Below are 15,596 nucleotides of genomic sequence, written 5' to 3'. Positions count from 1 at the left end.
GTTAACGACACAGGAGGCAGCCGTATCGACTGTCCTCCCTTGGACATCTGAACATACACTTAGTTTCAATGAATTAAAGAAAGCCTTATGCCAAGCTCCAGTTCTAGCTACACCGAACTACAGTAAGCCTTTTACACTTTTCGTCACAGAACGGGAAGGTACAGCATTATCTGTTCTCACACAAGATCAAGCAGGTCAATACAAGCCCTGTGCTTATTTTTCGAGCACACTAGATCCTGTAGCCCAGGCTCTGCCTGCGTGCCTCAAGTCAGTTGCAGCCACAGCACTAGCTATCAGACAAAGTGATTCCATAGTATTAGGACATTCCTTGACAGTACAAGTTCCACACTCCGTGGAAGTTCTTTTAAACCGAACACAGACTCAGCACTTGACAATTGCACGTTTAACAGGTTATGAACTGACACTGTTCCAGCCACACATAGAAATCAGACGCTGCAACGTTCTAAATCCTGCTACACTGTTACCGTCAGTTAATTCGAATCCTGCCACACACGACTGTGTGGAAGTAGTTAACATTATGACTAAGCCAAGACAAGATCTGACAGATATTCCATTACCAGATCCCGACCTGACACTTTATGTGGATGGTTCATGTATGAGAACAAGTACAGGAGAACTAGTAGCCGCGTATGCAGTGACTACAGACACTGAAGTTATAGAGACACATCGTATTGACACCCTGTCTGCTCAAGCAGCGGAGCTAGTTGCTCTGACTCAAGCCTGCATACGTGCCAGGAACCTGAAAGTTAACATTTACACAGATTCACGTTACGCATTTGGAGTCGTACACGACTTTGGAGTGCTCTGGCAGGAGAGAGGTTTCATGACTTCTCATGGAACCAAGATTCAGCATGGTCTCCTTATTCAAGCTCTGTTAGATGCCATACATTTACCGACATCTATTGCTATCATGAAATGCAAAGCACATACGAAAGTTACTGACACTATTTCTCAAGGTAACGATCTAGCAGATCGCACAGCCAAGCTTACAGCACAGACTCCAGACATTTCAGTTAATCCGACACAGACACATACTCCAGATCTGACTACCTGTATGACAGTTAAGGACCCTACTCAAGATGTCATAGATATCCAGTTACATGCTACTCCCGATGAAATCAAGAAATGGTCCGAACAAGGAGGGGTCCAGACAGATCAGGGATGGGTAACGAAGGGTAAAGCCACATGGTTTCTCCCCGACTCTATGGTTCAAGTCATTATCAATACCGCACATAGTCCAGCACATTTAGGAGAAAAAGCTATGTTAGATAGTATCCAGAACATTTGGTTTAACAAGCATTTACGAGCTGCAGCCAAGCAGAAAGTCCGTACTTGTATGATATGTTGCCAGTTTAATCCAGGTAAAAGTGTCCCGGTGGAACAAGGTGGATTCCAGCCCCCTGACCACCCTTTTGAAGTCCTCCAGATGGATTATATTCAGACGGAGCGATGTCGAGGTTTCAAGTATGTCCTTGTAGTTGTATGCGCTTTGTCCAGATGGACAGAAGCATATCCAGTCCCAGATTACACAGCCGCGACCACTGCCAAGCAGTTGGTTCGTGAATTCTTCCCCCGCTACGGACTCCCTAGAGTCGTATATTCTGACAACGGCCAGCCATTCTCATCTGAGCTCATGAAACATGTTTCCCTTTTGTTAGGGTACCAGTGGAAGTTCCATTGTGTACGCCATCCTGAAGCAGCCGGTCTCGTAGAGAGACATAATCAGACCCTGAAAATCCGTATTGCAAAAGTATGTAAAGAGAAAGGTGTGGACTGGCTAGTAGCTCTGCCAGTTGCTCTGTTTTATATGCGCATGGTCGCACATTCCAGATCAGGTCTGTCCCCGTACGAGGTCGTATTCGGCCGCCCCCCTAACATGTGGGGTACACCTAGACCCCGAAGTATTACCGATGTTTCAAGTAATATGCTGACAGATTACCTAGCTTCCTTGATGTCTGCCCTACACTCTTGTCGTTCACAGGTTGCCGCCGCATTTCCAGACAATACCGAGGTGGCACCGCATGAAATCGTTCCCGGATGTTTGGTCCTTGTGAGGAACTTTGATCGTTCAAGTCCGCTGGAGCCCCGCTGGAAGGAGCCCGAACAGGTCCTCCTGGCCACCCGTACTGCCGTCAAGCTGGAAGGCAGGAAGGGCTGGGTCCACCTGTCACATGTGAAAAGATTTTTTGGACTAAAACCTGTTACCAAGAACATTTCCGAGGATTGTAAAGACTGCCAAAGTACTATTCTTAAGGACTGTCCCGCAAAAGACAATGATACAGATTCCTCCCCGTTAGAGAAAACTCCGCAGCAGGAGTATAAGCTTAAATTAAGGTCTAGTAAAATAAGTCAGCCAGTTTGATTGTCTAAGTCCTCCCCTAGGTGAAACGGTTAGACCGGTTTCTGACATGTATAAAATAGACCCCCATAGTGAGAGAGTTAGTCAAAACTCAATCCGATGTATCGTTTTTCTAAGCTTCATATTGTTTTTCAGCCTTATGTTTACCTGCACATGTTATGCATTTTATTTGTGTTTTCCAGTTTCTCATGTAAATAAGTCTGCTAATGTTACATTAGAGCACACGTTTAGTGATCTGCCTCCTCATGAACTCTCATATCGTCTTGCTATGCGTAATAATTCCTTTATCCGCATGTTACATTATTCACACCAGACCAGCAATGCCACTAATTGTTGGGTGTGTGGTCGACTCCCCCCTTTCCAGACACCGAAGGGAGTTCTGCCACTCTTTCCTTATCCATTTTCACATAATGGTTCGTGTGGAGCATGGTCCACGTTAACGTCATCCTCAACAGATATGTCTTTTCTGAACAGTACATGTTTTCCAGACAAGCAAGGTCTTCCCCACAGAACAGGGTTAGATCTAGAAAATGAAGTTTATAATTTGGGTAATTATTCTTCGAATTTCATGGTCCTGAATGTTCAGTCTGATTCTACTCCAGACTTACCTGCTATATCAGTACTACCAGTTAAAGGTGAATTATGTGTCCGAAAGAATGGTTCCGTACATGTAGGACATAGTGATTGTACTACTATTGTCAAGTATAGTGACAGTAGGAAATCTATTTTCAAAGCTTCACGTCATTCTTATTTTGTTTGTGGTCAGACCGCATATGTTCGTCTGCCCCTCGATTGGGAGGGAACCTGTTACATTGCCTTCCTACTGCCACCAGTTTTTCTAGCCCCACCTGACTATCATAGGAATTCCCACCTAGTACATACTAGACACAAGAGAGACCTCCCGATTGTCGATTATACTGAAACTGCTCTAGAACAATACATAGATATCAATAAAGGTGTCTTCCCCTATTTAGGTACTGTCGTGAATAGTAAACTGATACGTAGATTAACGAGAACCCTTGAAGCAGTAGTGATTGAGACTACCTCTGCTCTAGGTAACTTAACCGAAGAACAATCCTTTATGAGAATTGTCGTGCTCCAGAATCGTCTCGTCCTTGACGTCATACTGGCCGATAGGGGCGGGGCATGTAGAGTCATCGGATCTAGTTGCTGCATTTTCATTCCTAATAACGCACCGTCTGTTTATTCAGCTATTACCAGACTCCATAATATTGCCCATATGTTACACCAAGATCCAGGCACCTGGACATGGTCCGGTTGGTTCTGGAATATAATTTCCGCCTGGGGATGGAAAGTATTGTCATTTCTAGGTATTGCAGTAGCGATCATATTCAGTTGCTGCCTCTGTTTACAATGTGGCCCTGCGATTTGCGCCATTTGTACTACCTCTTGTATTCCTAGTCCCAAGTCCCGTTCTAAATCCCGTTCCAAGACAATTCGAGACGAGCAAATGATACTGTATGAAATGATAGATGGTATCATGAATATTGATGTTTCCTGATGGAAACGTAGTGACAAGGAGGGAATGTGGAAAAGTAAATTTTGCCATGTTCTGTGTCCCTACGTGTCCTCCATCTTATGTTATGTGTGCATGATTAATATGCATATGTATTCCCCATGTTTGATTAAAGACGCAATTACAGTTGTGTCCAACTCTAGTATGCCAGTTTCCAGTTCTCGTGAAAGCTACGAGTATTAGGCCTATGTAAAGTTACGTTGCCACGTTTCTCAGTGTGCACGTTATTTCATTGTAAAGTCCCCGTTTCTAGGCCTCAAAAGGGCCCGGACACCAGATTCAGCTTCTGTCTCCTGAGCCCTCGCTGAGGAGCGATACAGCCCCCACCTGTATCCTCGACCCTTCACTTACTTCCTGCCTCACAGTGCCCGGTTCAGCCTGGCTCTGCCTACGAGTCTGCCAAGAGTATGTTATGATTCTAGTTATCAGTCCAGCCCTCCTTCTCTGCATTCCTAAAGCTACTGAATCGCATCAATAGTTTCCGTCATTGTCTAGCCTTTACGTCTCCATGTAAGAGAAATACTGCATTTAATGGTCATTTAATATTCTTCAACGCACTACATGTAGAATAATGCATGCTCCAGTCTTAGAGTCTGTTAGCCTTTCCCCTCCTGACTCTTAGTTTATATCAACATGTTCTCTAAACATAAGATACTAGATAGGGTTTAGGTACATGTCGCCCTGACTCTCCAGACTTCAGTCTCTACTCCTAGCACAGAGTTCATAGCCCCCAGCTTCTCCTAGTAACACGTCATTGTCAGTTTGCGCGCACCATTAGGTTAGAGGTCCCGGCTCCTTAGGTAGCCCCCTCCATGTTTCCGCCCCATTTATGACATACTCTGTTACGTTTACATCACATGTCTATGTATACGCCTCTTGTTACACCCATTTTCACCCTTATCTTTCGCGACTGCTATTGACCACACCCACTGCTCCGCCTACTGTAATTCACTGTAATGCAACTGTTTTAGTATATATGCTTGTGCATTGTTATTAAAAGTTATCCTTTTCCTTTCCCTTGATCCTGCCCCCGGTGCTAGCTAGCCATCCCAGATCTTGTCCGTGCAGGTTGTCCTGTTCCTGTCCTTTATGCTGTATTAAACCTGCAAACTCCTACTACCTCGAATCTTGACTCTTATTTATTGAGCTATCTGTTATTCATATATTCATTCAAAAATAGAGGTATTATTTATTTATTTACCACAGTTTCTTTACCTCTATGATAATCATGGGAGCAGCAAGGTGACAGGGCCTAGGGGTTCAATGCTGATCACACAGATTAGCAGGTCGTTCTTCTGTCCTCCTGTGGGAGTGGTAGGCATATAATCATAGAACATACTGGTGCTCCTTGGTGGAGACACAATCACGCACTGTGATGCCCCAAAGAGTTGAAGGGAGTTTATCACATACATTTTGTTGCTTACGGTAGTCACCTAATCTTTAAGACCTTTGACGGGTGGTCTTTATCATCTATTCCCCTCCGTTTTAGGTCTCTGTGAGGAGTTCCACTTTGCCCATTTGCTTTCATCGAATTTTGAAATAAATAACAACTGAATATCATTCTCTTCCAGAGCCGTGAGGAATCTATATTTAAGCAAATCAATGCATTCACATATACAGGACTGCATCTGCATAGAACGTGCTGTTAGGGGTCCCAGCCAGTCTTCATCTTAGTGCAGTCATTGTTATCGCTGTTAGGTGGGTGGGCTCGAGTGGACACATGGTTTCCTCTTCCTGTTGGCCTTTCATCGTTGCCTTCCTTTCAACCTGATTTAGTTCTCCGACAACTCGTTTTCTGGTCCAACAAGCCCAGTATTCATGCATTGGTGGGTTATTTATGCAGCATCTTTGACTGGTTAAGCATAACTATCTGGTTGTTGTTCACACTCCACATCTAGTTTGATGTGCGAGCTTTGGTAATAGTATTTTGCATCCATCTTCCATCCCCTATCTTTGGATCACCGAACTCCGAGATCTATAAAATGAGAGAGTGCTGGCCTTGCTTTACATCTGTTAGTATAGCCCATTAACCTTTACAGAACACACAGAAGACATATCTGTAGTAGTGGTTCACGTGCGCTATAGTCCTTCAGAATCCATTAATTGCTTATGGAAATCAACACATTTTATGAATTCTTTCATCATCTCCTACCAAAGCAAACCTGCACTCTGCCTGGCCAGATTCTACAAACTGAATCATGTTGTGAAACATTTAAGCTCTCCGTTACTGTCTTTAAAGGAGGCAATCCTCTTTCTGCTTCTGCCTCTAGTATAATTTCCACTGATGCCACTCTATCCCTTTTACACGCACACCATAATATATGTAAGTGTGTCTTTTTCAATCCATGGATTAATAAATACACCCACTTCCTGCCTCATGATGAGACATAGGTGGGAAACTATTTGGAAAGTTCTGGCACGGATTAGCACATTATATACAAAAGGAGTGGGAAAGCCTTTATCTACATTAAAAGATAAGATAAAAACAACTTCACGCAGAAATACCAGGCAGTAAGCAGAAATACTAGACTGCATGCAGCTGTTAGCAGTGATGATTTAGTGTAACAGATGCAAAGGTTAATCAACTCCAGATAAGTTTGAAGGTCAGTTTATTCACAGAATAAACCGAGTTTAGAGAAAGGCCTGCACCATTGCCACCCAGGCACTAACTCCCATGCAGAGTCAGCCATAATTCCAGCACGGAGTTCACCAGTAGCACTTCACGCATGAGTCCAGCACTCAAAAGTTCAAAGTTCAAAAGTTCAAAAGACCTTTATTCGAATTTCATAAAATTCATAAAAGTACCACAAAAACATTACAAATCATTGCAAATGTACATTATTCAACATTTTTACAATTAATAAAATATATCTAGGTTAAAAATCTCATACAGTTCAGCTCCAATAAATAAGACTAATTTCTAATTTCATGAGTCCAGCACTCATCCTTGGACTACCGTCTTCCACCGCACTCACAATCCGCACCAAGCTGCTTATTCCAGTGGACATGTCACTGCGTCCACACTATTCGCTTTCAATGAACTACTTGCTGCTGAACTCCACCGAACACTATGGAAGTGACCGATCTTCCTGCGCATATTGCATCTTCTAGCAAATGCTGGGCAAGTGCTGCTATTTCCAAAGTGCTTCTGTGAACCACACCTTACATAGGAATTGCTGACCGTTCGATTAGTGAAACGCTTGTTACTTTCTTTGTCAAATGTAGGATTTACATTTCCACTCGTTGCAGCACACACCACACTGCTGTGACCTGACGACTCCGCTTCATGAAGCTTGACTCTGCCGATGGTCTTTCAGTACCCTTGGCTATGCCAAGGACCTCCTCAAGTCTGGTACAGTGAAGAACATGAACCTTTCTTGTATCTTCTTAGAGTAACATTCGAAAACAAATTGGTTAGTTACATAAATGTCATTCTGATCACCACATTCACAAGAAGCTACTAACACTCTGCAATAAACTCAACCACAGTTTTGTGCACCTCTTCTCAGTTAAATGTTTTTACAGCCTGAATATTGCTTCTTTACATTCATCTCAAATACCAAATATTCGTCACCTCAATTGCAGATACGTTGTTGTCCTCCTCCTCCAAGACAGTTAAATAGCAATGCTTTTTTTTTTCTTTCAGGATCAAGCTTCGTGGTATCTAAACCACCAAGGGCCATATGTATCAAGCTAATTAGCATTCGCAAAGGCCGAAATTCTGCGAATTTCGGCCTTTGCGAATGCTAATTAGACAAATGGTATGTATCAAACATGTTTGATGCAAAATAAGGAATAGCAAAAATTGCAATTCCTTATTTTGCGATTGCACTTAAGGAATCGCAAATTTTGCGATTCCTTAAATGCAATGTATCAAACAAAAAATATTTAAAAAATGCCATTAAGGATTCGCACATTACCACCAACTTCTAGTTGGTGGTAATTTGCGAATTCTTTTCAAAAATCTTTTTTCCAAAAAACAAAAGGTGCCATATGACGCCCCGTACATGCCCTTAGGGCATGTATGTGCGCCATATGCCCCCAAATGTCTTTTTCAGGGGTGCAGCAGGGTGTTCTTGAGACACCCCTGCACCCTTGAAGAAATTCCTAATTTGCGATTAGCTAATTGCTAATCGCAAATTGCACCTTCATTCCTATGGGCCTCCTGGCCCATAGAAATGAATGGGTAATTTGCGATTAGCAATTTGCTAATTGCAAATTAGGAATGGTAAAGAATCGCTATTTAATAGCGATTTTGTACATACATACCATTTTGCATTTCCTAAATAGCGATTCCTTAAAATTCGCTATTTAGGAAATGCAAAATAGTTTGATGATACATATGGCCCCAAATCATTTGCAAATGACCTAATCCATTATTTCCATTTTATCAGTAATTTCCCTAACATTTGTGGGAAAGGAGCAGGTTTTCTAACCTGTTGTTAATGAGTCATAATATTTTAAGACAAGGCTGCCTAAATATAAAATATAGCAAAGAATAATAACAGCCCAATTAGATTTTAATGTACTTTTAACCAGGCTGCTATGGCAATCCACTGGGCGATTTCTAAGTCACGTGAAAAGTAGAAGTATTTTTCAACCAAGCCACAGTTAAAAATGATAAAATTGTGTTTACAACTGGTAGACATCACACTTACTGATTCAATACATAGCGACTTCCGTACCAGCATTGTTCAAACCACATTATCCATGGTGGTTAAAGCCTGTACTTAGTTATAGACACAATTGGAAGACCAAAATCGGTTTCCATTGCTCTACACTGGTTAACCAGCACGGGGAACCTCTTGTTGTGGCATAGCTGGTTTGGAGCTAGAGCACGGGCAAAAGTTTGCTAGAAATGAAGAGTCACAGATGAACCCTCCCATTCAGTTCTGTGCCCTCCTTGAATGTTTTCATTACGTTGGCATGATTCACCATATCAAAAGGCCTTGATAGGTTAAGTAGGATGAGGAAGCTGGTGTCACTCTTGTCCAAAATGGAAAGAGTATCATCTTCTATTTTCTCTGATTGAAACTAGGAGGTTGTTTTCTTCAATGAAGAGGTTTAATTAAGCCTCCGCACAGTATCCAGCATATGTTGATCTTCTATGAAATAAATCTGTAGACAGTCTTTGACAAATAAAAAAGTTTTTGCCTCACTGTATTCTTCCTTGTTCCCTCCACAGGCATTTGCCAGTGAGACACTGAGAACCTTGTGCATAGCATACAAAGAGGTTGAAGAATCAGTGTACACCCGGTGGAGCAAGAAGCATATGGAGGCTAGTGTGACGCTAGAGAACCGTGCAACAGAGCTCCATGCTGCTTATGAAGAGATTGAAACAAATCTCCAGGTAAATGCAGGACCCCTTATGGTTTATTTTAATGATGAACTGTTGAGAGAACAAAATGTAAACCAAATCCATCTAGAAATTTTCCACTTTGAGTTTTTGTCAAAAATTGTCTTTGCAAAGTTGGGGCAAGATGTACATAGATCTGGGTTTGTGATTCGCAATTTGGTCATCAGAACAATTCCCACTGTGTCGCAAATAGACTTATCTCATTAATATTCATAAGGAAGGTTTCGGTTTGCGACTCATTGAGAATTGCAAAAAACACACAGGGGTGGTGGCCTGCTGGGATCAGCAGACCACCATGTCTGCGAATGATTTTAAATAAACCATTTTTCTTTTTTTAAATGCAGCCCGTTTTCTTTAAAGGAAGACGGGATGCGTTTCAAAAAGAAAAATGAAAAGTAGGCAGTGATCCGTGGGATAAAATATTCACAAAGGGGATGAGTTACCACTTACTTGAAGTAGGCGTTAAAATGTGAATGTTGTGCATCCGTATTTCGGTAGCAGAACATTCACATTTACCATTGCGATTCGGTATTTAGAAAGGATGCTCTTACCACCCCCTTCCTAATACTGAATTGCAAACCCATTTTGCGATACGTTAATAGGTTAACGATCACAAAATAGGGCTTTGTACATTAAAAAAAGCTTTTTTCCGCAGTCTCTCTGTCTGCCGGTGTATCTATCTCAAGTAACTATAACTTCTGTTCTAAAGTGACTATAATTCACGCACCTGCCATGTACTGCTAATCTGCTAATGACCCCACATATTACATCACTGATCTATGACATCACTGATAACATCATAGCAACATCAACAAGCCTTTGCAATGCAATAGGTCTCGCACTTGTGAAGACTATGTCTTTTACCTATGTGTTTGGTTTAGAGTGTACCGGATGAATTTTGTTTGGAGTGGAATTATGTAGGGTGAATTGGATTGGTTAGTTGGGGAATGGTGTAGAGTGGGATTATGTGGTGGGGAGTAGATTTGTGTAGTGGAATTCTGTGGCATGGTGAATAGGTAGGGTTGAGACCTGCAAAAATAGATAAAAAGAAGACAGAGAGGGATAGGTAGTTTGTGGTGAATGAGCTGTAGAGGGAGGAGCAGAAAGAGTATGTGAGAAAGAGAAAAATGGGTGAACATGCCATAGATGCATAAAAAGTGTACGCAGAAGAGACCCTCAGAAGCAGAGGAGAGCATGGGTTTGAGGGACGGAAACTTTCAAAAAGCAAAGGAAAGAACTGGTGCTTGAAGACCTGAAGTGAGCTAATATGAGAGGGGCAGGAAGGCTGCGTGAGAGAATGAAAGAGAGATTTGAGAGAGAGAAGAGAAGATGGGGCACCCAGAGAGTAGGGGATGGAGATGAGAGGTGGACGTTTGGGCTTAGATGTGCCTCTGCCGGTAGCTACTTCTCGTCTCAATGAGTTTGGATTCACGCCCAGTAAAACCAGGTCTGAGCTCGGCAGCATTGCCTGCGAGTGAACCCGATGCAGCAGCGGCTCCCAACGGAAGCAGGGCTGCCACATCATTGTTTGTACCTGGCAGCAGGGCTCTCAAACTTTAGGCGTGTGGGGTCCCAAACGCTGACCTTACCTCCTGTCTCCCAGCAGAAAATCTCATACATCCGATTGCTCCTACGTGGCTGTCAACTCAAGCCAATTGCAATATTCGAAAACAAGTTGTTTCCGTGTGCACATCCCCTGTCTGTGCAGGAGACAGGGAAGGTCAGGAGGTGAATGAAGCCAGAGAGGAGACGCCATGCGCGTGCACATCGACTGTCCATGCGCACACGTGGTTTGTCTCCTTTCGCTAACAAAAGCCACAATAGACTCACCAAGGCGAAGCAGCCCATGTGCGTTCTTTAGGCGAGACCTAAAAATGACATAATTGATGACAAGACTATGCATGGCGGGGGGGACTAATATAGCTATTTTAGGGCACTAGTTATAGTTACTCGACATGCCTATAACTGGTGAATTTCAGTGTTTTTTTAGTTTAAAATGTTAGGTTATCACTGACATTTTCACCTAACTATAACGTTACTTTAACCGTTGGTCTTTTCAATGAATATTTTAGGGTTTTTTAAAATGTAAAGTGAGCAATAATTACAATTCCTAACTATAACATCAGATATATACATATATATATAACCACCAAGTCAAAGTTCTTCTAGTGCTCCTCCAGCTAGACCCTACACCCCCATGATGTTGAGGGTATATATATATATTGACTCAATAACACCTATGAGAGGGGGAGGTGACAGGGATGCTGCACTTAGGAAGTTGGAAACTAGATATATTTTGATGTTAGACAGTAAGGCACCGCAGGGGCTTAATGCCTCAGAAGATTTTTTCACCTGTCTCTGAGGCAATCACTTCCTTTAAAAGCTGTGCCAACTTGCGTTAACACTATCAGCATACAAAAATACACAATTGCATATACAATGTTTTTATCCGCCTGGCCTCGCATACCCCCACCTCTGTCATCTCACTCACACCTTAATTGTGGAAGCACCGCGCTTTGCGGGTCCTTTGCCCTGACTTGTGGCGGCCATCTTGGGTGAGTGGGTCAGCGCGTGAGCAAGTCCTTCCTCTACCTCGGTAGGACAGTATTTAGGCAACCATGCTGACGCGCAGCGGTTACGCGCAGCGGGGACGCCGGACTGACGCCGGAGTTACGCCAGAGTTCAGCCCGTCTGTGCCCGTCCGGGCCCAGACGGGCCTAGGGCTGGTCACTATGCCCGCCCCCTTGGAACCGCGTCATACCCGTATTGGGTATAGCAGGGAGGAACTTCTGTCTTGGCGGTCTTCAAAACTCCCCACATGTAAATTTGTCCACGAGGGTGGACAACCGTTCCTGCCTTGTGGGACATGTACTGTGGGTCGGGGTCCGACCCCTGATAAATTGGTGCTTTCTATAGCTTTGTTGAACTGTCGGTCGCTACCCAGTCATGCCACAGAAATTAACTCCCTTATTTTGGACCACAAGCTGGATGTGTTATTTTTAACAGAGACCTGGATTTCCTCCTGCTCGGGCCCTGATATGGTCAGAGCTCTCCCCTCTGGTTTTCTTATCACACACTTTGATAGGCCTGTGGGGAGGGGAGGAGGAATTGCCATCCTTTACAGGGACTCGCTAGTTTGTAAGGTTCAGGACGGAGGGATGAGCGACTGTGAGAGCTGTCAGTTCTCTCTTCGCCTGTCACCCACTGCGTCTCTGACGGGCCTTCTGATCTACCGTCCACCCGGGACCTTGGGAAATTTTCTTAACTCCTTCCTAGAATCAGCCGCGCTCCTTGCCTCTTCCACTGGCAACTTTGTAGCTTTGGGGATCTTAACATCCACTTCGATGACCCTTCCAACTCCCTGGGAGTAGACCTGCAAGGCGATCTCAAAGCCTTTGGGATCAACTTGGCTAATTCGGGTGCTACTCATAGGATGGGCCATTTGTTGGATCCTATATTTTCAAACTCTGTTTGCCTTAAAGCACTCCCAGCGCTGGCTCTGCCTTGGACAGACCACTTTATGGTGCCTGCCCAGTGGCAGTTTGATGTCCCAGTTGCATCGGCCCCCAGGGTATACACCGTGGAAAGAGCCTGGTCCAGGCTCCCAGTGGATACCTGGGCGGTACATCTGGAGGCGTCTCGGCCTCCCCTTGGGTCCAATCCGTTAGCTGCCGATGAGAAATTAAACATCTGGCTCACCAATTCGCTTGATGCTCTCCTCCCCAAGAAGAAACAACTCACCAGGGGTAAGAGAGTGGGATCTGCGCCCTGGTACACATTGGAGCTGAGAACTTTGAGGAAGGGCTGCAAGAGGTTGGAGCGGACCTGGTGGAAAGATTGGAGCGAAACGAGCCGGAGAGAATATCGGGTGGCTCTTAGTACCTACAAATCTGCTATTCGGGTAGCTAAATCTGTGTTCTTTGAGGAGAGAATAGGCTCTGCGGCCAACTCCTCAAAAGAATCATTTAGGGTCATCAAAGAACTCCTTAAAACTCCCGAACCTCAGGTCATCCACGATGACCCCCGTGAGTAATGCTCCGAACTTGCCTCCTTCTTCAAAACCAACATAGATAACATCTTGGCATCTCTCCCTCGGCTAGCCGAGGAGACCCCCTCTGGTGGTAACCCAGAGTCGCAGCCCAGGGTGCGGCCAGCGGGGTTGGTTTCCTTAGGCCCTGTCACTGTGGAAGAAGTTCTCACAGTTCTGATGACCATGAAAAGTGGTTCCCCTAAAGACCCTGCACCTATGAAATATCTTAAGCAGGTAGCCCCCACCATCGGTGGCCCAGTGACGGATTTGATAAATTTATCTTTTATCCAAGGAGTGGTGCCCCCTAGTTGGAAGGGTATTATTTACAACAAGGGGTGGTGATGGACAGAGTCTCTGAATTAAGCAGAGTACTCTCACCCAGTCAAGAGATCAGGGCTAGATCCAACACCGTTTTTTAGCTCATTGCACCATCCCAGTTTCAGAACCTGGCTGTATGCAAATTAGTCTGTCCCTGGCCCAGTGCATCATGGGAACAGGGCAGACCAGACTACAAAAGCCAATTCTTACACTGGGAAGGAAACAAGCTTCCGGGGACCGGTTTCTGGCATTACAGCCGTCTTCGGCCCGGCTTGCTTGAATCCTGATGGTGCAATGAGCAAGGGACTCACATCTGAGTATACCCTTCCACGCTTAGGTGGACAAAAGGAGTGGTGCCCCCTAGTTGGAAGGGAGCGGTTGTCAAGGCTCTATTGAAGAAGCCTAACTTGGACCCTGCTGACCATGCCAACTTTAGGCCTATTTCCCTGCTCCCCAGCCTTAGCAAGGTGGCGGAGAAGTTGGTGAATCGTCGCCTCTCGGGCTTCCTGGAGTCCAATTCCCTTCTGGGTGACTCCCAAACGGGTTTTCGCCCCGGTCAGGGGACTGATACTGCCCTGCGGGCAGTCGTGGAGAATGCCAGGAGCATTTTGGATTCAGGGGGATCGGTGGCAGTGATCCTCCTGGACCTCAGTGCGGCATTTGACACCGTAGACCATCAGGTGCTTCTCCAACGGCTGGCGGGGGTGGGGGTCTCTGGGACGGCCCTGAAGTGGTTTGCGTCCTTTTTGGATGGCCGGACGTTTGAGGTGTGGGAAGGCCACGAGAAATCATCATCGGTCCCTCTCCAGTGTGGTGTGCCACAGGGCTCATCGTTGAGCCCTACCTTATTTAACATTTATATGGCCCCCCTGGAGAGTGTGATACTGCCCTTGGGTATCAAAATTATCAGCTATGCTGATGATACCCAGCTGGTGGTAGGGCTTCCCCAGTCGGCTTACCATCCCGACCGGCTGCACACGTGTTTGGATAAGATCTTCACGTGGATGTGTAGCTCAGCACTCCAGCTCAACGGCTCCAAAACGGAACTGATGATGTTGGGGAATTCCCCTCCCTCCTTATCTCCGAGCAGCTGGCCTAGCTGCCTGGGAGCAGCTCCCACCCCCAAACAGGAGATCAAGAGCTTGGGGGTGTGGTTGGAGCAGGACCTTTCTTTTAAGACACACGCTAAAAAGACTGCAGGCGTGTGCTTTGGGTTGCTCCGATCAGCCCGGAAGATCCTACCTCTCCTCCCAGTGGCCTCTAGGAGGTTACTCATCCAGGGGCTTATCATCTCTCGGCTGGACTTTAGTAACGCGTTGTTTCTGGGGGCTCCAGAGTCCACCCTAAATAAACTGCAGCAAGTGCAGAATGCGGCCGCTAGGCTCCTGATGGATCTTCCCAGGCCTCAGTCTGCCCGACCTGCGCTGAAGGCGCTGCACTGGCTCCCTGTTAGGGAGAGGGTGAAATTCAAGGCACTCTGTATGGCCCATAAACTCTTGCAGGGGAAAGGTCCACCTATCCTACGGGACATGGTCCAATCATATAAGGCTTCCCGTTCCCTCCGCTCAGACCATCAACACCTGCTGCAGGTCATGAGGGTAAGGAAGGTAAGAACTGGTGGCAGAAGATTTTCCATCAACGTGGCCATCTTGTGGAACTCCCTTCCTCTGCACTTGCGCTCGGAATCAAGCTTCTTACGCTTTCGCAAGCTGTTAAAAACCCATCTGTTTCCTGCTTAATTCCTGTGTTGTGTGTCATGGCGTCTCTTTCTGGATAAACGCGGGGATGCCCAAGGGTAACCAGGCGCGGTATAAAACTCCTTAATAAATAATAATAATAATACCAACGGGCTGTTGTAAATGTGATATGTACTTTTGGCCGTATCTTTTAAATTCTTGTTTTTGCTTATGCAGAACCTGCCACCACATGTGTTAGGTTGTCAGACTGGGATCAGCCTGTTCAATATCACACCTAT

General features: G+C 45.1%; 1 protein-coding gene across 3 annotated transcripts in view; it reads left to right on the top strand.

Annotated features, from left to right (window-relative positions):
- The window catches only part of LOC144798880 (phospholipid-transporting ATPase IK-like), a 694,664-nt gene that overhangs the window by 534,516 nt on the left and 144,552 nt on the right, over nt 1-15,596 (top strand). For all 3 annotated transcript variants that reach the window (XM_078669975.1, XM_078669973.1, XM_078669972.1), the window contains one exon: nt 9,103-9,267. In XM_078669975.1, coding sequence (XP_078526101.1) covers nt 9,103-9,267 — 165 coding nt within the window. The remainder of the gene's footprint in view (nt 1-9,102; nt 9,268-15,596) is intronic.

Source organism: Lissotriton helveticus, chromosome 12 (assembly GCF_964261635.1).
Source record: "Lissotriton helveticus chromosome 12, aLisHel1.1, whole genome shotgun sequence".
In the NCBI taxonomy this organism is placed as follows: domain Eukaryota; kingdom Metazoa; phylum Chordata; class Amphibia; order Caudata; family Salamandridae; genus Lissotriton; species Lissotriton helveticus.
This window is presented reverse-complemented; position numbering and strand designations above follow the sequence as displayed.